The 26,874-nt window shown below is 36.8% G+C and overlaps 1 protein-coding gene across 1 annotated transcript in view; it reads right to left on the minus strand.

The window, feature by feature from the left end:
* Positions 1–23,953: 23,953 nt before the first annotated feature.
* The window catches only part of SYT9 (synaptotagmin 9), a 77,269-nt gene continuing 74,348 nt past the window's right edge, over positions 23,954–26,874 (minus strand). The window contains exon 7 of the mRNA XM_027906122.1: positions 23,954–24,650. Coding sequence (XP_027761923.1) covers positions 24,576–24,650 — 75 coding nt within the window. The 3' untranslated portion in view covers positions 23,954–24,575. The remainder of the gene's footprint in view (positions 24,651–26,874) is intronic.

Consider the following 26,874-nt stretch of genomic DNA (forward strand, 5'->3'; position numbering starts at 1 on the left):
TTGGTGAGTTAGTACATATTGAGAATTCCTTCAGTGGGATATGATCCTATGTTTTGTCTGTATGGTACAATTTGGCACATCTGCTGAGGTGTGAAGCAGAGAAGCTTTCTAATAATCTGGAAGAATCTTCTTCTACCAGTTACCAAAGAGAATTTCTTCCACCTGGTCATACCGAACTTGAACTTGAACTGGTAGATTGAATGTTTTAAATGTTAAAACTAAAACCTAAGGAGATAAATAGACTGCTATCATTTATGTATACAGCATTCATCTTGAGATGTATTGATGGGGAGAAGGGGGAGTTTTCTGGCAGCGTATGCCCTTTCTCCGGCCACACGGTGGGGGGGTGGTATGTGTGTGTCATTTTTCGGCGTCTCTTGGCTTGTCGGCATGCGGGACGGGGAGACGTGCTTTCCTGGCTCTCTTGGTTCTGCGGCAGAGGCACGCAGTTCTGCAGGAGGGGTCCTCGGCACTTTTTATGTCAGTCCCAGGACGGACTGGCTCGGTCCGGCAAGCTCTTGTGGTGTTGCAGGAGGATGGCCACAGGCTCCAGGCTCTGGGGTGGCGGGATGAATGATGCAGCTTTCGCGTAGTTGTTCAGGGGAGGGAAAGCTGCAGAGCTGTTTGCAACAGGTTTAACTCTTTCTTCACCAATTGTGGCGTGGTCTGAGTTCCTTTGTTGGAATGGAACTATCTTTTTAGTTCTTGAAACAGTCTTTTTAAATGACTTGCCGATGGAAATTAATATGTTTTTTAAGCTTTCTTTTTCTCTCTTAAAGAGGCTAGCGCACAGGTTCTTGTGTTAGTTTCAGGGTCAGAGGGAAAAGGACGCTGCTGGAATTTGCTCCTACCTCCTCCGATGCGAAGCTAGGTTGACAGATGTCCCACAAACCTCTGAGTTTGTGACACCCGGAATGCTGAAATTCCAGGTGCTTGCCCCACGTTGGGTGCCATTTGACGAACGTTGAGGGTGGATAGGGAGGGGGGACCCTAGTCTAGAGGCCTTTTCCTTTTTTTTACCTCTAGTCCTGGAGAGGGAAGATGCTCCTCCCCCTCCCCTTCACCATATGGTCCCCCATGGCCCTAGCAGAGACCACAGGAGACGAGCAGGAGCAGTCAGGGAGAGCAGGCAGAGAGAGTTTATTGTTCTGGGTAACAACTTAAATACCTTCTGGAGGGATTGCAGTGTGACCACTGGGAGTCCAGGAGGTCTTACAAACAACCAATGACAATAAGGGGTTAACAACCAATAGATGAGCTCTCAGAGATCTCTTAGACATTCCAAAGGTACAGGTAAGACTAAAGGAACCTTGGCAAGAAGAAAGGTTTACACAAAGAGTTACAAAGCCATTTTGGAAGCATGTTCACTTTAAACAACATTAAAACTTCTGCATCCTTTTATATACTAAAAGCATACTACAACAGTGTATTATCAATGCACTGTCTTGTCTCATCTGGCATAATTTGCCATTGACTTTCCTTTCTCATACAGTTTCTCGTATCAACTGCAGTTAAGATGCTTTCAATCAGCACTAGATTCCACCACAGCATTATTTCACTTCCGTCATAAAAAACCTGAACAGAAGAAGAGCACTAAGAATTAGAAGTAAAATTGATTGAAATTATGTAAATTAATAAGTTAGAAAGGTTCTTAATGACTTCCATCTGAGACAGAAATAAATGTTTAAAGTTCTGTTCACCAGTAAGTACAGAAATGTAGTTAATGATTTCCTGTTCTAGCTGTTCTCGACACTGTCATAAGTGCTTTTTGGATCTTAAGTGTATATTATAAAACAAGACAGAAAAGGTTATGCAAGTCAAGGAGCAGGAATGCTGTTAGCTGTAAAAATCTTGGCACAGAAAATCCCAGGGATTTCAGAGTCAGAGAGGCCATGACTGATCGGCAAAGTCTGATCAAATATTTGAGTTAGAAATTCACAAATTTTGGGGGACTAATGAATAGGTTGAAGGCCAAGGTGTTGTCATATAAAAACTAGAGATGAGCAGCTTCATCTCTGAAATTCTTGATGACTATATCAGACCTCACAGTATTCATATATCCATGTAACTTCTTTCTGTGCATTGTTTTTCAGCATGCAAACCAAAACCAACCACACAGGTTTGTATTCAAGAGTTAAATTTAACTAGTTTTAATGCCAAGGATGGTGCTATGAAGTAACCGGGAAGACTGAAGACTGTATTAAAGCTCATATTTGCAATAAACAGAAAATTTGGAACTATTGGAGCTGCATTTTACTGTTACTGAGAGCAACAAATGAAAGAGGCCGAAATTAAAGAGTTCTGTGAAAAGTCAATGGGCATATGCCTGAGTTAGTCTCTGCCTCTATACATCCTTTGAGATAACCTGCCTCTAGGCACAAAAAAGAAATCTGCATTTGTGGCAGGGATGTGAGAAAATGTTTTCCATTTACAAATTCATCAGCAGAAAATAATAGAATATTGCATAAAGAGGTAATTTTTATAAACTATTGATAATTTAGCGATTATTTAGCTTTTTATGCTGGCTGAATTTTGTTCGCTGAAGATAGATTAGAAATGAGTAGTTCAGACTATTTTTCTTCTTTAGTGGCTGCAACTATTTACCCTTTGGGTAAATAAACCTATTATGTCTCAATGATGATGAGTAATTCCCTTGTAAGTACGTTCTCAGTAATGATTTTTTGTGGAAAATTGAGATATCACAGAATAATGTTATGCAAGATGATGATCTCAGCATTTTCAGAACTGTTAATTTGTTGTCTTCCTCTGCACAACTGCGCTGTTATCTCTGTTCTGGAAGAGGAAACCAAACATGTAGATTAAGAGCAAAAACTAAGAAACAAGCTAACAAACTTCTTCCCATGGGCTTTTTACCTCAAAACCACTTTTCCAGCTGACTTACCCAACATTCACCTGCCTCTCTAACTGCTGGGTTTTTATGTGATGATGCATGTGTCAGTGTCTTTGTTTTCACATTATCTCACAAGGTGTATGTTGGCAAATTTTATATCAATCTCTGTAAACTTCACAGTGGCTCGGCAGGAGCCTGTGCAAAATATGACCAGGCTGGCACTGCTGACAAACTGTTCTGGCCATATGGGGTCTTCTGGGGGAATGAGTGCAAAAGCAGGTGTGCTGCTGGAAACACTTAAAAACTGATAAGGTTGGTTTTGTGAGTGACTGGAGGAAAGTGAACAGCAGTATTACCTCTGCCTGTGTTTGGCTCTGTGCTGCAGAAAACAGGTAATTAAATTATGGGACTATTCAGTCACGCTGGGTTTCTTAGATGCCCTGGAAGAGATTGGTAGCAGATTGTTATTAGAGGAGCTGCTCCTAAGATCAATTAGCTGAATGTTGAGAGAATGTAAGGGAATGTAAGCCCTTTCTCACAAAAGCTGTGGAAGAAAAAAGTTTAGGAACAGATATGTGTCTGCAGGTGTCCATCTGGGCAAAGCTAAGGGAAATTGAATTTGGAATTGGGTTCAGGAAACAAGGTCTGGGATTCAATGTGGTTCTGACTATTTTGCAGAAAAGCTAACAAACAGTGGCTTTTAAATACGATCTGGAGATGAGATGGAGGGTGACAGCCTTGATTAGGGAGGCCTCCTGGGAGTCTGAGCCTCTGCACCTTCAGAGAATATTGAGATCTTGTTCCGCATGTGCCTCTGAGGCCCGAGGCAGCTGTAACTGTGATTGCAGACCTCTCCCAGAGCTACTCTGAGTACCACCAGAATTGTAGAAGTAGCTGAAGGGAATCTGTGTTACAAAGTAAAGTTTGATATATGAAATAATAAAGTGAGATCCAAAAGTGTTTAACAGTTGGATTATGAAGCCAACACAGCCAATTCCCTTGCATTGCCTGGAATGCATCTTGTACTCAATGGGAACTTAGATACCTCAGGGACAAGTGCCCAGATGATTTTGATTCCAAATATAAAGAATGGTTTATATAATAATGGAATTAATATGGCCTCTCAGTACTTTGGAGACTAAAAATATGCTGGGATATTCAGCTTTACAACTAGTATTGAACCTGTTGCAATCAGCAGCAATGATTTTTAGCTTGGTGTTTGTTACCCCTGTCTAAATGTGCTAGAAGTGACAGTTATGTTAGAATTTCAAAACCTCTGCAAGGAATATTCCCCCAAATGTTTAATTTGCATTTGTTGCTGTGTTGTCTCTGGATATATATGAATCCTTTAAAAATTATTTCCTTTCATGTTAGAAAGATTTTTGGGAATAAATCTCATAATATATTTGAGACTTAGTTCTTCACAAAACTCTTTCAGAAGCTTTGTGTTTGGGAAATCAGTGTGTGGGACTGGAGCTCCAATTTTCAGCATTTAAAAAGAACTCTGGTAAACAGCTGTGGCTGTCAGACAGAGAAACCGTTCAAGGCCGTGGAAGGGAAGTTTGCCCAGGAACTATGTGCCAGGAATGTTCAGGTTGGTGTCTCATCTAGCTTAGTTTTCTGTTCCTACCAGATAGAGACTTCTGCATCAGAAATGAATATCCATACAGAAATTTTAAACGTTGGGGATGAATCTTGTAAGATGCTAAACATTTTACTGCCAGCTGAGCAAACGTTGTAACACCAGACTGTATGAAGACCTGCTGGAACTTTTATGATAGGTTGGATCAGGACCAGTCAGCACCTTCCGGGTTCAGTCTTTGTGTTTGCATAAAGTATTCCTGAGCAATTAAAACAACAAAAACATTGGTGACAGCCTGCAGCAAGTAAATTAAAAATATCCAAAAAGCAGTCACCATCTATATCTGTTTATGTATCCTGTCCTCTAAAGGTTTCTGATACCATTAATGTAAAAGTAATTAGAACAAGAAAACGAAAGCCATACTCACATGCAGGCAGCACTCTTGGTTTGCTGCAAATTTTTAATGCTGTAGGTCTGAATCACAGTGGAAAAACCACTTTCAAGTGAGGTATTTGCAGTTTCTGTACCTTTGAGCCCCTTCCCCTCTCTGAAAGTTAAAAAATGAAAACCATAAAGGGTTGTGAAGTGCTCAGAAACTACTGTAACAAGGATTATTTCAGTACACCCTCTGCTTCATATTAATGCAACACATACTGAAGTGTCTAAGTTTTGGCCATCTCAAAACTGTTGTCTGCTCTGAAATTTTCTCTAGTAATATGTGTTTTATTCACTTGTAGGCTCATAAGATTTTTCCATGCTCTGGACAATGAGGGCTTCAGGCTTGTTACATACTCTGCTTTTTTGTTGTTGAACTTACAGAGCAAAATTTGCTCTTCAAAATCTGGTTATGAGGAAGCCTGTGGTTGTAAACAGTGAGAAATTAATTAAATGAGGAAATTATTTTAAAGATAAGAGAATGTTTACCTGACTAAATATGTACTCTAAATAATTATTCTGTATCTGTTTTATAAATAATAAGATTAATGTACATCCGACTTAGCTAGCCTGGGGGTTCTGTAAGTGTTGTGCTCTGTTATACTCTGTATCCCATGGGAACAGGAGAAACCAGGAGAGGTTTCACACTTCATTAGAACTTTAGACAATTTTGTAGATCTTAGGCCTGCTGGGATAAGAAATTGACCTTACATGACTTTCTCAGATGAGATGTAGTGTAAACATGTTTCTTTGGCAACAGTTTTCAAAACGTTTTCATGATACTGGATGTTCATGTTCGGATGAGCAGGCAGCTGGCAGCTCATGTATGCTTTGAGCAAATGCACTACAAGGCATCATCAGCCCTGCTTTATACTGGTATAGGTCAGGTGTAATAATGGTAATACTCTGAAGAAAGTAGATAAAGAGAGTTTTTTGATTTGTTTGTTTCTATCCATCCAAGGTGCTTTAGACAGTGTGTCCTGCGTTTAGGCAGCTGATGAAATAATTCCTTTAATAAATGCACTGAAAAATCTATCAAGCGTTGTAAGGTCTAGAATCTAGTGTCCTGCTTTTTCTCTCTTTTACTTATTTCTACATGCAATCAGTAGAACTTTATACATTTTTCATTGCCCTGTATTAGCAGGATCTGCCATGTTAAGGACAGCTGAACAAGATTGAAAACTCAGGATTAGTTTAGGTAATTTCTCTGATTATTTCATTAAAATGATAATCAAATATAGATGTTTTCCAGGAGCAATAGAAGTACGTTAGCAACTCGTATCAACATTTTATTTTTGTAGCAGATAGATGTAGAGGCAACTTTACTAGTGCTGCTGAATATGCTTGAAAATCTTTGGTTACCTGTCTTCTTAGTTTTTCACTCACTCAAAGCCGTGACTTGGCAGTTACCATCCCTGAGGGTGTCCACAGTGTTAGCTTTATTCAGTGCTGAATACCATTAAGATCCTCTCGGTGTCTTTCTTTTACTGTAACTATTTTCTAAAGGCTGTAACTATTTTCTAAAGGCTGTAACTATTTTCTAAAGGACTTATTCTGTAATTAAGAAATGAATTTTACATTCTGCTGGTACACTTTCTTTGAGTTCCCTCCTCCTCAAAATTATGGAATTGCTCAGTAATGCTTTTAAGTGATTGTTAATATCTCCCTTTGTTTTTTAAAAGAAATCCTCCTAGAGGAATAATTGAAAATGCATTCTTATATATAAGTAACACTACAACACTATGGTTACAACTCTCCTTTAAAGTCTCTATCTGTGACATACACTTTGGTTTTATTGCTCTGCTCAGTCATATATCAATTCCCTACGCTTTCAAGGTTCAGAGGGTGGAATTATGCACTAACAGTGCTCAAGGGGCCCCTGCTAGTCTTTGATTATGACCTTTTCTGGGTCAGATTAATAATTCATACAATATTTCTCTGTGAAAAGAAATATGTTGCCAGTCATCTCCTGTCATCTTTTTAAGGTTTGTTTCCACCCTCTAACGGGACTGAGACCAGAGCATTCTAGGATGGATTTTCTGGGTCTTCAGCTATTAGACTGTGGAGCAACTTTCGTGGAAAATGATGGAAGATGCATTACATGAAGCACTTAAAATTCAGTTGATAACTTCTGATGGGGATGAAAATATCACTGTGGGGAATAAATTTTCTTGTGGAAGAGCTCTAGATACAAATAAAAATTGCAGCATTTTTTAGGGAAGCAATGCATCCTTTATCTGGCTGCTTTAGGCCATTTCATTACTCATAATATCTTGTTCATGTTCTTTGGGATATAAAAGTTATTTAATGTAGAAGTTATGTGGTTTAGATTTAAAAGATCATGTCTGATTTAAGAAAAAAATGCATTACTTTACCTAAATTTTTAACCAAGAGAGGAAATCTGTTTTCAGGATAGAGAGACGGAGTTATTTCAGAAGCATGGTTTTAAACTGAACACTTCAGAGAGTTACACACGGGAATTCTGATTAGCTTTACATTAGCTTGTGGGGTTTTTAGGTTTTTGGTTTTGTCTTTCCCCATTTATGCTCAGTGTACCTTTGGTACTTAGGACAGGATGTTTTTTCCTGTGCCTTCACCTGATACCTCCTTTCAAATGAAGAAAAAGCAAAATGTGGCTTGGCAGTTTCATTAGGCTCCTTATTCCTTGAAATGAGTTCGAAGGAGGAAAGGGATGAGGAGAACTTTCCTGTGTAGACATCCATGGTTTGAGCATTCCTTCCTTCAGGGAACAGATGGAGAGAAAGAGTTGTCCAGCCCAAGGCATGGCAATGCTGACTGAAATCCTCATCATGCAATGGACTTGCTGTATAACTGTGGGAAAGTTGTCAGTTGTCAGTGCCTGCTCTGCCGAATGTTAGGAGAAATCTATTAATCTGACTTACTCTGTAGTAGAAAAATTGTACTATATATGTTCTTCTCTTAGAACCACATTAAAGATGGAAGGAGAAGGCTTCTGCTTCAAAGCAGTCATGATTAGCAGTAATTTAACATTATGCTAAATCTCAGTATCCAAGTCTAAAATGATTTTGAATGCTTTGCGTTAAATTGAATCAAATAACTGAAGTATGACTAATATTGCAATACCGAGATAAAGTCTTGTTGTCTTTTGTTTGCATGACAAATGAATGTGTACAAGAGTAATAATGTTAATGTTTTCTGCATAGATAGTTGGCGATAACTCTGTTTTGCTTTCACATTCCATCAGCCTGGGGGAGATTATTTCTAAAATATCAGCAGGGATTACAGCATAAAAAAAGACTGGCACAGGAGAGGCATAGCATTCCTGTCTTTTTCAATGGTATGGATATGATTAAATTGCAGATGAGGGACTAAAACTTTTTAATATAGCAGTGTAAAAAGGTAGATTGGGCTAAATTGCTCTTTGAGACACACACTTCAATAACACTACACAATCACACTGAGGGAATAGCAATATAACTTGCAAGCAAAGTATTAAGGACAAAGAAATTTGAGGAGAGATTGAAAGGTCTAATCGTATATATAAGTACTTAATCTGTGGCAAAGCTTAAGACAACTTAAACTGCATCTGGAAGAAAAGGAAGTAGGTTTTGGGAACCTAATCTGTGTTACGTTTTCTGAGGAGATCTCAGAACTTTTTTGAAGACTAAAATCAGCAGCCCCTGGTTAACATGAGCTGGAATTAAAGGTATCCTTAGCAACAGTCTCCAAAGTATTGGTTTAGGGAGAACCATCAGTGTTTGCTGCACTCCTGGCTCCAAATACTTTACCCTGTTCTTAAATTCTTACTGTACTAGGACAGTAGAAACTATTGTCATGAACTTTTCCCTGCCTTTTTTGTATTCTCTGAGGGTTTCTTTGAGCTGGGACAATCCCGTTGTTCTCAGACAGGTTTGAGAGTTTTCTTTTAACTCAGATGTTTGCCTCACACAGCAAAACTTGCCTTGTTCTGCTTTTACTTGCTTTCTGGCTGAGCTACATGCAGAAGGAAGGTTCATGTCTGAAACAGTAAAGAGGGCTATAGATCAAATCCCTAATGATTCATCACAGCGCATATTTCTATCTGTCTGTGGTCTGGACAAACTATAATTTTATGGCTGTGACCCACTATGTCTTTATTACCTCCTCCAATGCTCGTATATGACTCCGATTACAATATGTGAAGTCAGCATAAACACTGGAAAAGCACAAAGCTCTCCCTCTACTGTTCATGGTCCTCTCTTACACAAGTATTTTATGTTTTACACCAGATGGTATAATGTTGTTTAGAATATGACAACATAATTACAGTTGTATCAGATTATTACAGGAACAAAATAAAGACAAGCCTTTTTACTTCATCTGAGGAAAATATGTTATTGAAATGAAGTTCCTTGACATCACATAAAAGAGATAGTTTAGACTGCAACTTTCTCCAACGTATTTTATTCAAAGCATAACATTTCAATAAAATATATAAAAATATTTACTAAAACTGTAGTTCTTGTAGGTAAAAGAGTATTTTTAAAAAGGTCTGAGCTAACAAATCAGTCTTAGGTGTAGTGGTTGCGAAGCCTCTATTCATTATTTAGAATATTGAATCCACTTTGAGAAGGGTTCCAATGATTACCAGCACAATACCAATACATATTTCGGGGAAAAAGCCCCAACCCACAAGGTTTCTATCCTGTTGAAAGTTTTTTATGACTTTTCTTTTTTTGTGTGTGTGTGTGACTTGTATATTTGGTGTTCTGCAAGAGGATTGTATATAATGTGGCTCATAATATAATAATAATATAGGCAGCAAGCAAGCTCTAATGGTGTGTGTGTTCTTCAAAGAATACTCTGGGATGGAGTTGGAACCTGGGGTCATCTAAATCTGTTACAAATACATTGTTCAATGAAGAGACAGTGAATGTGTGAAGAATCATTCAGAAAAGGGATGTGCAAGCCCTTCACAGTTGGCAGCCTGTTGTGACAAACCTAAAGAGAACTGTGAATGCCAGTAAGCTGTTTTGCAGATGATAGCTTAGAAGTTTCACTGTCATTCAAGGAGAAAGATTAAAGTTTTCAGAACAGGATTTTCTCACTTATGTACTAATTTCCCACAGAGCATGCAAATTCCTGTGTTCCTTCCAAGGGCATTGTCAATGCATCATCAAGAACCTTGACTTCAGCAGGAACATGGAGGAATAATTTTTTGAGAAGTCTTCTGATGAATAATTAGTCTACAGAGCTCTTTATCTACACACTATGGAGCAATTTCTTAGCAAACCTCTCATCTTTTTCGTTATCTGTCACCCAGTCTAGCAATCAGCTTTTTATGATTTAAGATCAGGCCTGTTGGTAAGTCAGCAGGTTATACAGTAATTTTTTTATACTTTTGTCTATTTCTTGCACTTCTTTTAGTTACCAAACTTATTTTGAAGATTCAGTTTGGTGCATTTTTTGTTTGTACTTTGTCTGACAGTCATTGGTTAGCTAAATTAGGGTAATGGCATAGCTGGTGCCCTACTTCAGGAGGTTTCTCTGTTTTTAAACTTTTGTTGGTGACAGTTAAACAATGGGTAACCTTTATGAGAGAACAAAATTTTATTTTTACTTCTAAAGACTGTCACTCAAAACTATGATTTATTGTATTCTAAAATCTATTCTCAGATTTTACTTATCTGACAATGTAAAAATAAATTAAACCAAAGGAACATTAGTAAATATCTAGTGTGCTTAGGTATCTGATAAGCAGGGGCACAACCTGGTTACTATGGAAGAGCTGGAGATACCATTGAACTCCCTGAATCACAATGTGTGCTTGTTTCAAAAAATGCAGCAGGTTTTGTTTCTCATCTATGTTTTTTTTCCATTAAATTTTTACTTGCAATTCTTTGCAGCTCATTATAGACAGTATCTTGGGTTTAAGTGTATTTTGAGGCTTTACCTTTAATTTATTCCATTAACATTTTCTGCTAATAGAACATATTTTTTGAAAGAGTATTGAAACATAAATTTCAAAAGCAGCTGCAGCTGATGACAATGCTCCATAGAACAGACACTTCTGGTAGCATATGCTGCCAGTTTGTTCCTACCCAAGCAGTCCTGGCATGTTAAAATCATAGAGACCTGCTTTGTTGTGATCAGGACAAACCTATGACAAGGTAATGTTCTATAGATCTTTGTGAGCAAAGGAGACTCTTTGTACAAATTTTATTGTTTGATAGGCAAAACATTTAAGTAATAGGGAGCCCCTGGTGGTCTAGAGGGTAAAGGCACTGTCACCGCAGAGACCCGGGTTCGATTCCCGGTCGGGGCCACTCCCCAGGCAGATGGAGCTCGTTAGCCCTGTAAGGCAATCCATCTACGTCCTGAGGACCTCGCTGCCACCGTCCAAGCTTGGCCCTGGCAGATGAACCTTAGGATTAAAGGGTGGGCTCAGTTCCGCGCACACTGTGTCTCACCTAAAAATCCAATGCACAGGTCGGAAGGTGTAAAGACCTTCCCTGGTTCTTCGTTCGTGAAGACTGGCCATTACTCACTTTTTTGTCCATGCTTAACTGTTTTCCACTAGACATGTTAAGCTGGAACTTCCAAGTGTTGCAAGACTCTCATTCATCTAAGCACATTTTTAATGATCCCCATAGTATGTCGTCAGAATGCCTAGTTAAGTTTAAGGTAAGGGAATTACAGCTGGTAGTGAAATTCCTGAGCAGTGACCTTAGAGGAAATTCGCGGTGGTTCTTTTGTGCTGTTAGTTTTCTTCAGTAAGGATTACTGAACTGATTAGGACACATCTATTACACTTTCTGTTTCAGATCTTTTAGAGACTCATGAAGGCCCTCCTGTGTTGTTTTGCAATTTGTTCACACCATTATTAGTGCTTCTATTTTAGGCTGAGATTGTGCAATGAAGTTTTGCAGTAAAAGAATAAACTGTGTGTCTGTAGCACTGAGAATATTGAGAGGCTTGACAGATTGCGGACATAGTTACAGGTGGGCTTTCTGTGCTGTATGATGTCTTGCTCGGTAAAGACACATTGCTCAAGATTACTGGTTATTAGCCAGTCTGTAGAGGAGGAAGAACCTGAATTCTTGCCTCCCAACTCTGTCTTTGATAACATTGTTAGTTGCACATACATAGGTTTTCCTGCATCCCATGATTCAGCATCGTCCTTGAAATTTAGGTTCTGTGTACAAAATTTCATGTGGTCCTACCAAAAGAATAGGTGAAGAGAATCAAAGAATCATTAAAAAAATCAAGAAGTACTGCGTGCTTAATTTATTAACAAGGAATACATTTGATAGATGAAAAAACACTGCTATTTATTTGGTTATTATTACTATATTGTAGAAACTTGTACTCAAAAATTAATTACTGCTAGAAATTTCAGGTTTCAGTTTTTATTTTGCTTCAATCAGAATGCCATTTGTGAAATTAATTTTATTTGATGCTTGCTTTCTGTGTTTTCCTGGCACAGTATTTTCTGTTTGGACTCAAAAATTGTCATTTCAAAATTTCACAGATGGAAATTTGGAATCAATGCTTTAATAGAGGAAAATAAGATGTGAATGCCATTAATTATACTCTTTAAAAATTGCATTAACTGATAAAGTAAAACTCATGGATTGTCGTATTTCAGAATTTAATATTCTGTGGTTTGCGTGTAGCAAATAATCTGTCTCCAAGTCAAGTTTTCATGCATATGTGAAGTTTTGGTAGAGTTAGAGAATGTCTTTTAAACTGGGAAGGACACTCTGAAGAAAAATGTTGATATAAAAGTAGACAATATGGGTTTTAAATAAAACAGTATGATTACACCCATTAAAATTACAGTCCTGACCCTATCCAATGTTAATAGAAGCTTTAATATTTTCCAGTTAATTTCCTGTTTCTCCTCCTGTTATGCTTGTCTTTGTTGATTCTTCTAAAGACTAGAAAATCAATTGAATACATATTTATGTTAATATGCTAATATGTTAATATGTTAATATGCTTTCATATGTTACAGAACTACATGGTTGAATGGTTGTAGGTGTGGCAGTACGATTAATATAAGAAAAACCTTCCACATTCCACCTCATGAAACCTTCTTACAGGACCTATGCAATTGTTTTCAGGAAATCTTTTTTAAAAGGTCCTGCACATGAAATTCTGTTGCAGAGCAAAAAAATCTTATGAGTTCAACAGACAAAGAAGGAAGAAAGCTCCCTTGTCTAATTGCTAAGAGATGAAAAAGTGTATTTTAAAATGTTGGATAAAATTTATCTTGGAACATATTTCAGATTAGACAAGATGACACTTCTGCTAAATAGGATATCCAAATTACTGTTCACAATATTAAAGTCACAGTTCTATTCCAGCAAATCTGTTTAGTATCTTTCTTGAATTATATTTAAAGAAATGTTATTCCTTTTTGATGGCAAATGTACTGGTTTATAGCTTCTGTGACAAGATACTGGGCTTTCATTGAGAAAATTTGTTTTGATCAGATCTTTCCTCCCAAAGAGTGAAATATCTGGTCTCTGACTTTCTGCCTATGTCTGGTATGGATAGGGAAGAAGCGAGTAGTGATCGTAATGAGGTATATTTTTACACTTTAGTAAATTTTGCATAAATCTCTACTCTTCTGGAGCTGTTTATTACTAACTATTTTCTACCTTAGTGAAACTTTTTTCAGCTTCTGTTAGTAAGTAGAATAATCTTTAAATTGCAGACTTTGGCATGATTGTGATTGTCAGCATTGAATGCAACAATTCACTGCAACTATAAGCAGCTACTTAGGGCACCAGAAATGAGTTAATCACAGCAGCACAGAGTAAAGACAGCTTGTTTTATCATTAACTAACAAAGACCCGAATGTTAATTATTTTCTAATTTTTAATAGTTTTTACTTCTAAACAAACAATAGTGCAGTGCCAGTACTATTCATTTTCTGAGATTATATTTGTGCTTCAGAATTAATTATAGTAAAATTAGTACTGTTTTACTGCATAGCATCTCAAAACATTTTTTTACATGGCATTTTTCCAATGCACAAATAGAAATTTTATCTGTATTCTTCCTAATCAGAATTACTTCTGGAGATCTGTTCCTTGCATATTCAAATCAGACCGTTAGTCTCCAGTATGACATTCTAGCTTGTTTTAAAGAAAAGAAAGGGGAAAATGAGATGGAGTTGCCATTACATTGAAAACCTATCAAGAAATATGTGTTTCTTTTATTTATGTGAAATGATAGGTAAAGATATATTGAAGGTAATTGGCTTCCTTTGAGAAGTAGATTCAGAGGATTAAAGGAAGGTGTAAATTATTAGAAATACAAAGATTTTTGGTAGATCTAACAATCAGGAACAGCTCATTTCATCTGGAGTGTTAAAAACACATAACAGCTTTTAGCCTGGGTGATTAATCTCTTGAGGTTTCTGTTTGGAAGCATATATTCTTTCCAAAGACTTTGCTAATAATAATATATTCTTAGATCTACCCCTCAACACAGACATGTAGGTTAAAAAGTTATTAGAATTACTTCCATGTGCCTGTTAATGAAGGAAAGATGCATAGATAGAAGGCACAGAAGGCTTCATAAATTCAGAATTCAGGTTCAGTCTGTATAATCAAGCAAATATAATATAATCAATTGTCAAATCAGAAACAGTGTTTATCTGATGAAAATATACTCCTCTCCACAAGTCATTGATTACTCTTTTCTAATGAGAATTGATTTGGAATTATAGCCAAGAAAAATTACTGTTTTCTTCACTGAAAGTTTAAATAAAAAAGCAAATGTCTTAATTCAAATCCATTTATGGTGGTCCTTTTTGATTGCTCGCTTTTCACTTCCAAGGACATTTGTGGAGAATACGATCCTGCTGTGATCTCAATGCAGATATGAATATCTGCTCTCTGGTGCTGGACAATTAGCAAGAGCTAAGTTCATAGGTGTCGTCTGTGGAAGGCTGAAATCGGCACTCAGAGAGCCACTGCAGGACAACAGTCAAGGCTGAGCTGCCATATTTCAAGATGTAATTTAAAATCATGTGAGATTCACTTAAGATTTTAGTGCTTGTTTTGCACCTGCTTACTTTCCTATAATAAAAATACATAGGTAGTCTAGGAAAATTTTGTGTTTCAATGAATACTATTGTTCAGTCACTTTAAATGTGTATTTTTCAAATGGCTTTCTGTAAAAATGAGAAAATCTATCCTAAAGAAGATCATTTATGAGATGCTTTAAATGAACATAGTATTAATAAAATAATAGAGCAGGATGTTTAAACCTATTGCCCTTTCAACACAGGAGTATTATTGTTTTCTGCTTCCTCAAATCCTATTAATGCTTTGCTAGTTGTGCGTTTCTCTTGTACCTAACATTTTACAGATAGTGTAATTGATCAGACTTTAAAATTAATTACTGGTTTTTAGATAATTTTTTCAAGTTACTGTCTACATCAGCTAATGGTCTTCTCTATCTGCAAAAATGGAAAATAGGTAGAAAAACATTTGAATAGAATTCTACACATTATAGCACTTTATGACAAGAATGGGTTATGTTACTTTTTAAATGGTGATATATAGGTGTGAAGGGAATCTGAACGTCTATAAAACATGTTATGAAGAACTAAGCTTAAATGACTGTCAAAGATTATAGGTGTCAGGTCCTTGGCAGCAGCCTTTGCTCTACAGAGCTCCTTCTCTTGAGCTTTATTAATGCTATGCAGACCAGAGGTCCTGTGTTTACAAAATCCCCCTCTTCTAAAGCAGTAAATTATGAATGGCAGAGCCTTGAGGGGATGGGACCAGGGCAGCTTTTCATTGCCAGCCCACAGCCAAAACAAAACAACCTTGACAAGACCAGCCTGGTATCCTTCAAAGTCTCAGAAACTATAAATTGTCTCTCCCCGACTCAGTTTCAAAAAATGAGATGCCTGACAATCTGGCCCATTGGTCTCCATGTACAGTTTCCCAGTGTGCTTAGTACATTTGCTCAGTTTGTGATATAAGTTAAGGTTACTCTCTTCAGCAGTTCTAGAGCTAGTGCTATTATCTCCATAGCATCTTTATCCTTCTGTTACTTTACTGCCCCTTGATGTGTGAAGGCCCTGCAAGGTGACAGCCCTCCTGTGCACCTCAGAAATATTCTTAGTCCCCATGCTGACTCAGTCCTCTCCTGCCAGATCCTGAGCTTTGAGAATTATATTACTTTTATATACCTTACAGTGGCCACAGTAAGGGACAAGAATTTAACAGAAGATGTGACATAATCAAGATGGTGGGATGGAGAATCAAATCTGAATATTAAAAGTTGCACAGAATTTTAGCAGGTTGTGTTAGATTTGGAGTTGTCAGAAGATCTGAGAAAAGCGCGTCCCCAACTTTCAAGGTTAGTCTGACAATGCAGCTTCTTAGTGAGTACTGGTTTAAATTTACTCTTACGTTATGTGTGCTTGTGAACTTACTGAATTTGGGTGCAGGTGGCATGGTGTCAAATTATTTACATTAATAGAATCACAGCGTAAATGAAGTTTGAAAGGACCTCTTGAAATCATCTACTTCAGTCTCTGTTTTCAAAAGAACCAAAGTCACTAAGTTTTATAACTGAAAGTTGCTCACATTTCCAAAGATTAAAGACTTTAGCAAATGGAATTTACAGACAAGGACTGGTCTTTTTGATCTTGGAGGTCTTTTCCGACCCTGTTGATTCTAGGATTGTATGATTCTATGACATTTTTACAGAACTCATGTTTTTCTATTGCCCTTTGTTGCACCCTGTTGAACAGGGATTGTGAACTGTGATTCACATACTTTTTTTTGCTCCTTTTTTTCTCTTTATGTAAAACAAAAATTAATTTGTTTGGTTTCAAAACCAGAAAGATTTAAAGAGAAAAAAAAGAAATTCCTGTGCCAATTAGATGATTAGTTTTATTTTTCAATCAAGTGTTAAAAAGACAAAGCTGAAGGTTTCCCTTCTATAAATTTACTTTAAAATATCAGAATGAAAGCCATTCCTCCATAATCATGTCTTTTCGACACACAGTAGTTATATTGGCTGAAAAAATATAGGCAGCACAAGAAATTATTTAATCAGATCTCTACATTGCTGAAAATCCTAAAGGTTCAAATTAAAGTGTATGAAAATCATCCTGTAGGCTAATTGTGTTACCTTGAGACCCAAGGGAATGCATGACGTCTCCATGGCAACTGTTCTTTGCTTTTTTATTTTGAGAAGTGTTTGTGCATCATACTTCACATGTTGTCAGGTATAAGAAAAATCTAATGCTGTAGAATTTTAATAATCAGCAGCTTTTCCTTTTGCAGTGTTTCTCTTAGCATGGATATTACAGTTTTGATTTCTAATCTCAGCTAGAGTTTTATAATCAAGTGGTCATTACATTTTATTTTTGCAATGTAAAATGCTTCTTTGATAACAAAGAAAATGATTTCTCCTTCTCTTACATTACTGCAGAGGCAATTCAGCAGATTTGACTGGCCTTGGTTTGCAAGTTTCATGTTAATTTAGCAGAGGCATCACAGCTGTGATATTGATTGACATGGATACCAAATCTGAGAATGAAAAAACAGATTTCTTTGTTTTTTTCTCAATCCATATCATATGCTTGGTACTTGGATATTTCACTGACTGTAAACTGATGCAGAATTAGGATGAATATACTGAAACTGAAAAGGGTACCCAAATTACTGGGAGTGATTAGGAGCCTGCAAAAGCTCTCTCTGATGCTCAGACTGGCATATCCAGGAGATGAACACCTAGAGCATATATTTGCCTTTCAAATAAACTCTCCAGATGACTGCAAACAATTCATTTCACCTCTGTAACTCTGTTCCTGCATCTACAGGTAGTATTAATGATTTTTTTTTGCCAAACACTGCAACATCTGCATTTTCGAAAAGACATGAATTATAGCTCAAAGCTTTTCGCTCATAGTGAATATTAACCAGTGTGCTTTGTGGAAATATTTGCCATCATCAGTTCTTGCCCATTAGTGATTATTTACATTATTGATTCCAAGACTCTGAGGCCATTTCAGCCGCCTGCGCAGCTTTTCTACTTGCAGTCATTCCAGAGACCTACCTACTCAGCAGTTTCAGTTCTGGTTTCCTGCTCTTTTTGTCAACACATTATTTTTGCTAGGGTTACGTAATTGTATTTCTTCATATGTGATAAAGACCTGGCTGGAGAGCTTTTGGCCAGCTGTTAGTACCTGTGCTTTTACCTTACAACTAAAATCTGTGTCAGCATAGCTCATATTATGTGAACTTGAAGTCATTGGAAAGGATTTTATCGTCTGTGTGTGGTCTTCTGGAAAGGAGAGTGAAATGAATGAAGAGGGATAACTGAGTGACTCCCAGTCTTGTAAAGGTTCTGAAGCTTATAGCAGGACTCCACTGAGTTTGGGGGAGCAGTGGCGGTGAGACCTGTGAGCTGTTCTGAGCAAATATCTGTCAAGGATGTTTTAGATGTGGTTGGTTCTCTTGTGTAAATGAGGATGGTTAACAGATCTATTTACACTGTTGGGTTAGAAAAAGAAACTAATTTCTAAAGATTTATGGGATTTTTCAAAAATTCTTACTTTACCTTCAAACATTGGAGTTTGGAGTTTGTGTGAGTAACACTCCACTTAATGACAGGTTTAAAAGTAAGCACTTATTTAGATGATTTATGGAATTGAAGTTTCTTCTTTCAGTATCCCATTCTGGTTCTTCACCCTCTCCTTGAGAAAGATGAGACCTGCATGGTAATGACTAATCCTGATGCTATTGTGTTGTGTTTAGATGCATCAGTCAGGAATATTTTTAAGAACATTTCCTATTGTTTCAGTTAATCTTTAATAAATCAAGCAACAGCAAAGTTGTTGTGTGACCTTGACCAAGAAAACCAGACTTCAGCTACCTATATAGAAAAATCAGTTCCCAGGCAGTTTAGAAAGTATAAATTGTTGGACCAGAGTAATCATCTAGTAATGATCACATCTATAAAGAATTTGTAATTGTTTTTTTATGGAAAATAGACAAATAACACTCTTGCCCCTACTGTGCAATAGTAATAATTCATTTACCAGCAGCAGCTTGATAATAACAAACTGCCAGTCTATATTCTAGCTTGTACTAATAAGAAATTCCAATCTCTTGTTCTAGTCCCAGAGAAATATATTGGAAAGCAGAACTAGACATGCATTGTGTATGACTAAATGCCAATTGATTCAGGCATTTAGCTGCTTCCATTAAAGCAGGTAAACAACTTACTTGTGGTTTTTATTTGCACAAATAGCACAGTTATAAATGTGTACATTGCCATGAATCTAAACACAAACTAGTTGTTAACTGCTGGCAGGAGAGAAAAGTATTGGCTTGAAACATGTTTATTGTAGTCGTTTTTGATTTGTTTTTCCCAATAGCAGTAATAAGCAAGAACATGCTGTAGAGTGAAAGAATACCCTTCATAATGGCATGCATTGCTGTCTCCAAAACCTAGTAGCAGCAGCCTTAGTGGTATTTACTTACTGTTTACATTAAATATCACCAAAGACATGAGCTCTAATATTCTAGAAATATTACAAGTCTATAATAACAGTCCCTGCTTGAGACTCTTGGATTATTTATTTAATCTAATAGTGATTTGTTCATATGCCTTAGTTATTACAAAAGACATTTCTTATATTTGACATCTACATATCTGAAGTCTTCCTTTAGATGAGGAGTATTCAGAGCTAAGGCTTCAGCTTTTGTTTTTATCTAAAACTTAAAGCATGACCTGCTTTAGGAGCTTTTGTGCCTCCAAAAAAGTCCAAAGAGAACACAGGAGTTTCACACTCCTGTGTGCACATCAGATGTGTAACTGTAAAAGCCATAATATTAAATACACACCTCTGAAAGACTCATCTCTGCAGACAGAAAACCTGGTAGAAAAAAATCTTTCTGGTTTCTGGTGTGTTCTCAGTGCTCAGTGGTACAAGATACAAATAGAGGATCTGCTTTCAGTACTAATAGTAATATCCATTTAGATACTTTTAGTGACCCAAATGGATTTTACATCTATAGAAGTGCTGGAGTTTTGTCCCTTATATTGCAGAGGATGTTTCCAAAAAGAAAGAAAAAATGAAAATGTATAAAAAAGATGTGAAAATGAGAAGCATTCAAGAATGCATAACCCTCTTCTAATAGGAATTTTGACTCCTTTTGTAAAAGTCCTGTCTCAGACACAGAAATGTTGAATTCAGTAAGCATTTCAAGCATGATTCTTACCTTGTATTGAACCCTCTAGCTTGAATTTGAAATTAATAGAAATTGAATAGTTGATGGAAATCTATTTTTCTAAAGTAATATTTGTATGACGTAGGATGTTTCAAATTAATTTAGATACAAACTAAAACAAACATACACAGGGCACTAGGAGGAATGATCATTGACCAGTAATCTAAATATAAAGTGGTGGGATTTGAGTTAGAGATACTGAATAAATTCAAATTTTCCTAAATAGTAATATAATCTCCTTTTTTTCCCCCCTAAGCAAGACTTACACAAAGAAACAGTTAATTACTGCTCATTTGGTAATATGCATGGTCTGGAGGTCTTTCTATAACTTGCCCAGAGCACAAGGTGACCTCAACTGTTAGGAGTCTCAAAGTCAGTTTAAAAAAGAAACAAAAACATTTAAGTTCTAGATCTCACATGCAGTATTTACCTAATTGTATTGACTAGTGCTATATTGATCCCATTTATCAATGAAACACTAAACTTTCAGGCAGTAATTGTGGGAGAGTTGTGAAAAATGTGAACAGAAAAAGGCAAAGAATGGAGAGCAAAGGGTTACAGTTTCTTTTCTTCATAATTTTATTAGTTTTCCGTTACTTTTTCAACATATTAAAATGATAATTTGTATTTTAATTGGCTAATTACCTCAAAGTAAAAAGACTTGTCAATGTGAGGTGTAAGAGGAGGTTTATGGAAGAAATGTGGTAACATCTGGATGTTAGCTTGGAAACAGAAACCCTGATGGACCTTCAGTATTATTGCCACTATCCCATACAACTCATGGGTGCGGAAATACCATGTAATGTAGTGATTTCAACCAAAGAGAGGGAAGGAGCAGTAGGAATAGATTAACTCATAAGAAAAAACATCTACTTTCCATAAAAAGACATCAATGGAAAAAACCAAACCAAACCAAACCAAAACACAAAAACCATGAGGGAAGGAAACACTGAACACAGAGAAACAGATTGCTTTTCATGGATGTATTTTTTAGGACTTTTCACAGGTGACAATTACTGTGGAAAAAGCTATTTTTTCCCAATATTGAGTATGGTGCAGTGTGCGTGTGAGTATGAATATTCATACAGGACTGATATTGAAAGATTTTTAGCATGACATCAGTCATTGAGCACATATATTAATTTCCATTTAAACTTCATCTGATCATGTCTTTTGAGTCTAAATTTCCCTAGAAAGGTGATGAAAAATACTGAAATAGTATATAATTTATATAATAATATATAATGAAAAAGAACTCTTTTTTCATTAGTTACAAATATCATTGCTATTTTAAAGCCACCTGGGGTTGGTTACTCTGTACCGCAGAGGCACATAAAAGTAGATTTTATCCTTTTTCGCCTTTGGTAAAAAGCGTATTTCTCCTAATATGCCTGAGGATGAAAAGAAGTATCAATAGATCCCACATCCCTTTAATGATGCCACAATATCCCTGTGTAGGTCAGGGCTTAAGGACCAGGTACACTCCTCAATTCATGACTTGATTTTTTCACTTCTGAAATGTTCTTCTTTGGTATTGTAGATATATTGATTAAACTGAGAATATTAAGAAAACATACTCCTCCTGTTCACCAGCATAAGAAGAAGCCACACGTGCCTGTGCACTCACATGCACACACATTTATTATATGTAGTGTAGTTAAACAGACTAAATCAACTTGATTGAATCCAAGAAGGCTAGAAAGCATAACATTATTATGGTTTCTTAGCATCGGGGACTACAGAAACTAGGGGAGAAACAGACTGGAGATGCAGGTTAAACTTTAGAAACAATATAGTGTGCAGATGTCATAAACTAAAGCAGAATTTCATAAACACCAATTTTAGTTTATTAGGTAGAGTGGTTTAATTTTGACATCCTGAAATAAGAGATGAGATACTTTGTTGCATTTTCATTTCTATATATATTTATGTGGCTCTCTTTCTTTTGTTTCATTTGTTTTGGAGCCTTTGCAAATCTTCTTTGACAACCCATTAAAGCTGTCAGGATTTTTTTCTACATCACTGCCCTTAATTCTAGTCCTGTCTCATTTTTTCCCATCACATTCTCCTCTCCAGTTCTCTTGCTGTTGTCTCCTTTTTTTTTCCTTTCCAGCTCTCTTGCTGCTTTGCTTTCTGATTCATTATTTGAAGTAAAACTTTTCTGATGAAGAATCACAGACATGATCAATATGATATATTCTTTCCTCAAACACAGACATTTATCCCAAATTTGGGGCAGGAGCTTCTGAGTAATGTGACTTAAGAGTATCTGTTGAATCCCTGTAGTTTGAGCAGGACACTGATTACTACTCTGATAATATTGTTCAAACTTAAAAAGACTGTCGGTTATGTGGAAAAGATAAGCGGGAAGACCATTCTGAATTTCATGTGAGGAGAAAGCACATGGGAACAAAATAAAATCGCTTAATAGCGAAGCCCTGTAAAAATAAACAAGGCTAAAAGCTGGAGTTGTATCTATTATGGCATGCGTTGCAGGAGATCAACACTTAGATATTTTCACTCATGATCTCTTGAATAACTGGGAAATATATCAAATAAATACTGTTTATATAGGCAGACAGATCGATAGATGTAAAATTTCTAGAGCAGTGGGAGCTGTTTAAAATCACACCCCTGAATTTCTTTCACTCAGATGGGATGAGATTTTCAGAAGTAATGAGTAAACTTGAATGTCTACATTCTGCTGTCATAAAGGACTTGTTCTAAGCCCTGGCTGTAAATTACATTAATCTCTTTCCCTAAATATATTCCCGGCTAGGCACCAAAAAGAGAAGCATGGGACAGAGAGGCATAATTAGCACTACATTCATTGCCAGGGTAAAAATGCCTACATATGTGTGCCTTGTTAATCTTCAGTCTCTCTCGTTACCCCAGCACACCACATGGAGCACCATTTACAGGTACCTGTACGTAATGCCAAAAAACAGGAGTCTACCCAGGGCCTAAAGGTGTTACCATTATTAAGGATAATACCAGTTTCAGAACTACAGGCCTGTTCTCACTTTTTTACCTCGTGCCTGTGATATCAAATAATCCCAAGAAGAGAAAAAAACTATAATTCTTTCTTAGTTGGATGAAATATTGTTTTATGCCATATGTTACATATCAGCAGCCCTTTATTAATGTGGTATGTGGAAGTAGGATAGATCTTCCAAACGAGAAAAGAATGAGCTTATCCCTACAGAGACAGAGAGACTCTTACTTTATTAGAAGTCAGGCACATGTAGAATCCTTTCTGATGGATATGTAATTTCAGTTGGAGTGGAAAAAAAAAAAAAAAAAAAAAAAAAAAGAGGACAGGAACGTTGCCTTTCTAGGTGCAGTTTGTGTGGTCACACCAGATACATCTTTTCTGTTTGTTTCTGGGCTCTACCAAGGGGCCTCTGGGAATGTCTTGGAGCTACGTGTCAGGTGTTGACAGGAGGACTGCTAATTTTGCCACTGTGCCAAGCTAAACAGTGATTTTGGTAATTTAACACACTTAATAGAAGCACTCCTGTAGCTGCTTGATTTTTTTTCTTAATATTAAGCATATATGAGATTCATATTTAGTATGTCAAATAATCTTTCTGTAATGATGAATGTGGACATGGGATGAAACAAGAGGAAGTTTCAGTATCCAAACCCCCAAATTGTGTTCAAGTGCTACAAAGTAACTGCCATGCTAACAGTTTTGTCTTTCCGGCCTCATTTATTTCATCAAAACACAACATCTATGGAGAAAAACTGGGCAAAAACATTTCCAAAGTGTTTGTTGGTTTTCTCAATAATGAACTGAACTTTAATATAATAAATACAAAATAGTAATAAATTACAGTTGCACAATTTCTTACAGAGTTTTTATTAAGATCAAGACTTATTTGTTCAGGCTAGATTTATATAAATAAATCACAGTACATTTTTACTTGTGTTTAGAAGTTGTAATACGTTTTACAAAATTAAGATTTCTTTTGTCCCTCAAACCATCACTGCGAAAGGAGTCATGCATTATTTCTACTAAACTAACAAAATATCCACCTAATTGAGAGAGCCTTGATACAGGTATGGCTCTACTCTCCAAAATTAGACATGAAACACAGAAATACCAGGACTATTTATTGAACAGGAAAGAATAAAGTATAGTACAATGTTCATGTGCTATTAAAACTAAAAGTATACCAAAACAACACACCTCTCTTCACACACCTTTGCAATGGGTATTAAAAATGACAGCTGGTCAGCATGCAACTGAGTAAAATATTCCAGTTTTACAATGTCTACATCTGAGCAAAAGAAGGAGGAACTAAAAACTCTAGACAAAACAAAGGAACAAATGAACAGCCCAGATGCTTACAAGTCCTCAGGTCATCTTCCCCTCTTGATATGTGTGCTGCCTTCAGCCCGCAGACAAAACCTTTCCTGGGTGGTGTCCTCCACTGTCATCTGGATTAGTGCACCTCATGGACCTTCAAGGAGATGGAGGTCCTCTCAGAGAAGTGCAGGACCCTGGAGAACTTCCAGCTGTAGTTCCTTGCCCAGCCCACTCCATTAGAAATTAAGTTGTAAACACAACTCTTGGAACTACTCAGACTTGAATGTGCAGTGCCACTAAAATACAACTCACACCTCACACCGCTGGGTTTACCTACCACAAGGTTGTCACTTTAGGACAGAATTACGACTGCAAGCAAGGCTTGCCACTAACTGCAGCAAGATGCAGGGTGATCCTGTTGCAAAGTCTGTCCTGCTGCTCTTTTTCCCAGCACAGGGGGCTTCTATTACTTTCTACAGTATTGTGGATTACTTTCTCTACGTTTTTTTTTCTTCTAGACAAGAAAGGCATTATTTTCTCACTTGATACTGAGATGTAATCACTTGACAATGCACTGTTCTAAAGGGAAAAAAGCATTTAATTGATGACACTTCAGATGGAGTCACCTAATCTAATTTTTTTACTTCTGTCCAAACAAAATGCATCAACAGTAATTTCAGATCGGTTTCTAACTGGGTAAACCAGATTTTTCAACTGAATTTCTAAGTCCCCATTTATCATTCACTACTTTTAAACTAAGTTTACAGCAATTTTATTTTTTTAAATTGCAGATATGTCCCTGCAGTGCTTGAATGTTGCCAGGTGATAAATATGGTAAACATGTCTCTTATGTCACTGACTTTGGGTGCTCATTATAATTTAGCTGCATACCATGTTTGCTTGTTTAAAAACACACAAAGGAAACCAAGCCAAACCAAAGAATAAAAACAACCAAAAAGCCCCCTAACAATCACCCCATCAAGCTATGAAGAGTGGACTAAAATACCCTCTTCTTTTTCATTCTTTTGCACTGCCCTTTACTGTTTCATTTTGGACTGAACCAACAGTTTGCCCTGCCAATTAGACCTCTAAGAAACAAGTTGCTCACACATACTGCTTTGGTGTTTTGTGGATCTGCTGGCATAGAAAGCTCAGGTGTGCAATGGCTGGTAAGAACAGTTTGAGCACTGGGTCTTTTATACTACATATTGGCTTTCTGTTCTGGTACTCCCCACCTCCCCAGCTCAAGATGCATGTCTTTTTATCCACTGCCAGGATTACTGACAGGGAAAAGTGAAACTAAAGAGAGCAGGAATGCTTTTAATGTCTTGTATTTTCAGTGAAAACAGACAAAGAAATATTTCAGCACTCAACTGCAGAAGAGTTGTGCTGAGAGAGTTTTTTCATGGAAATATCACACAACTGTCCATTGTACTTGGCCTCAGTGTCAGTAACTTGGAAGGCTTTTCCATTGCCACTCACTGCTTTTCCATAAAACAACATCTTGTTACAAAAAACTAGAAGTTAAAAACTAAAATTTAGTAGTACGTTGGTAAAATGAGTGAAATGGGATTAAAATCCTGCTGAGATCTACTTCTAAGGGATTTCCTCTTCTGTTTCAGGGCTATGATACATTTCATAAAGCATAATTATGCATTCACAGCAAATAAGAAAACAATTGAGGGTCTCAGCTTTGAAATCATTCTTGTGAGTCTACTACTAATTTACCTCTGAGAATCACAGTTCTGAAAAGAAAGACTGAACAGTATCGGGACCATAGTTTCCTCTGAGTTTCTAGTGTAACTATCCTCTATTTCTTCCAGTGGCTGTTGTATTGTTGTCATACAGTCCAAAGATAGCAGCAGTCTACTGGGAAACCAGAACCATAACATGAAAATATTTCAGGTCTAGGGAATATCACTGGTTAAATGGAGTATAAGGGTGAAGAGTGAAGTATCCAAATATAGAAAATTGCTATCATTCCAGAGATACACTACTATGAAAAGGCAGATATTCATAAAAAGCACATAGTAATGCCACAGCCCGAGTAACACTTCGCAACTCATGAGACAGCAAAAATTAGAATATAATAAATTTAGGGGGTTTTCCTCATCCCCAAGCCTTCGAGGTATGCTGGATTCCACCTAAAATGCTCACTGTCACAGAGATTTCTTTCTTATTTTTTAGTAGAACTATATTCAAAATAATTCTTTTGAATTTTGAGCATTAAATAAACTGAGTATGTTAATCAAATAAAAGAACCCTAACCCACTGACAATTATAATGATACTGCTCTTCAGTTGATGCCCCTTTGAATTGCTAGGGACAAATCCCAGAAAGGGACAAATCCTGCACTGCTTGTGTAGGTGCTTTCCTTTTCACAGAACTCTTTTGCTAATGTTGCAGTGGCAAAGGTGTCGCTGCTGTCTCTGCATTGCAGGCAGGGATGCATGTA

This window comes from Empidonax traillii, unplaced genomic scaffold (genome assembly GCF_003031625.1).
Source record: "Empidonax traillii isolate 1590-97213 ecotype Southwest subspecies unplaced genomic scaffold, ASM303162v1 scaffold1249:size145682, whole genome shotgun sequence".
Taxonomy (NCBI): Eukaryota; Metazoa; Chordata; class Aves; order Passeriformes; family Tyrannidae; genus Empidonax; species Empidonax traillii.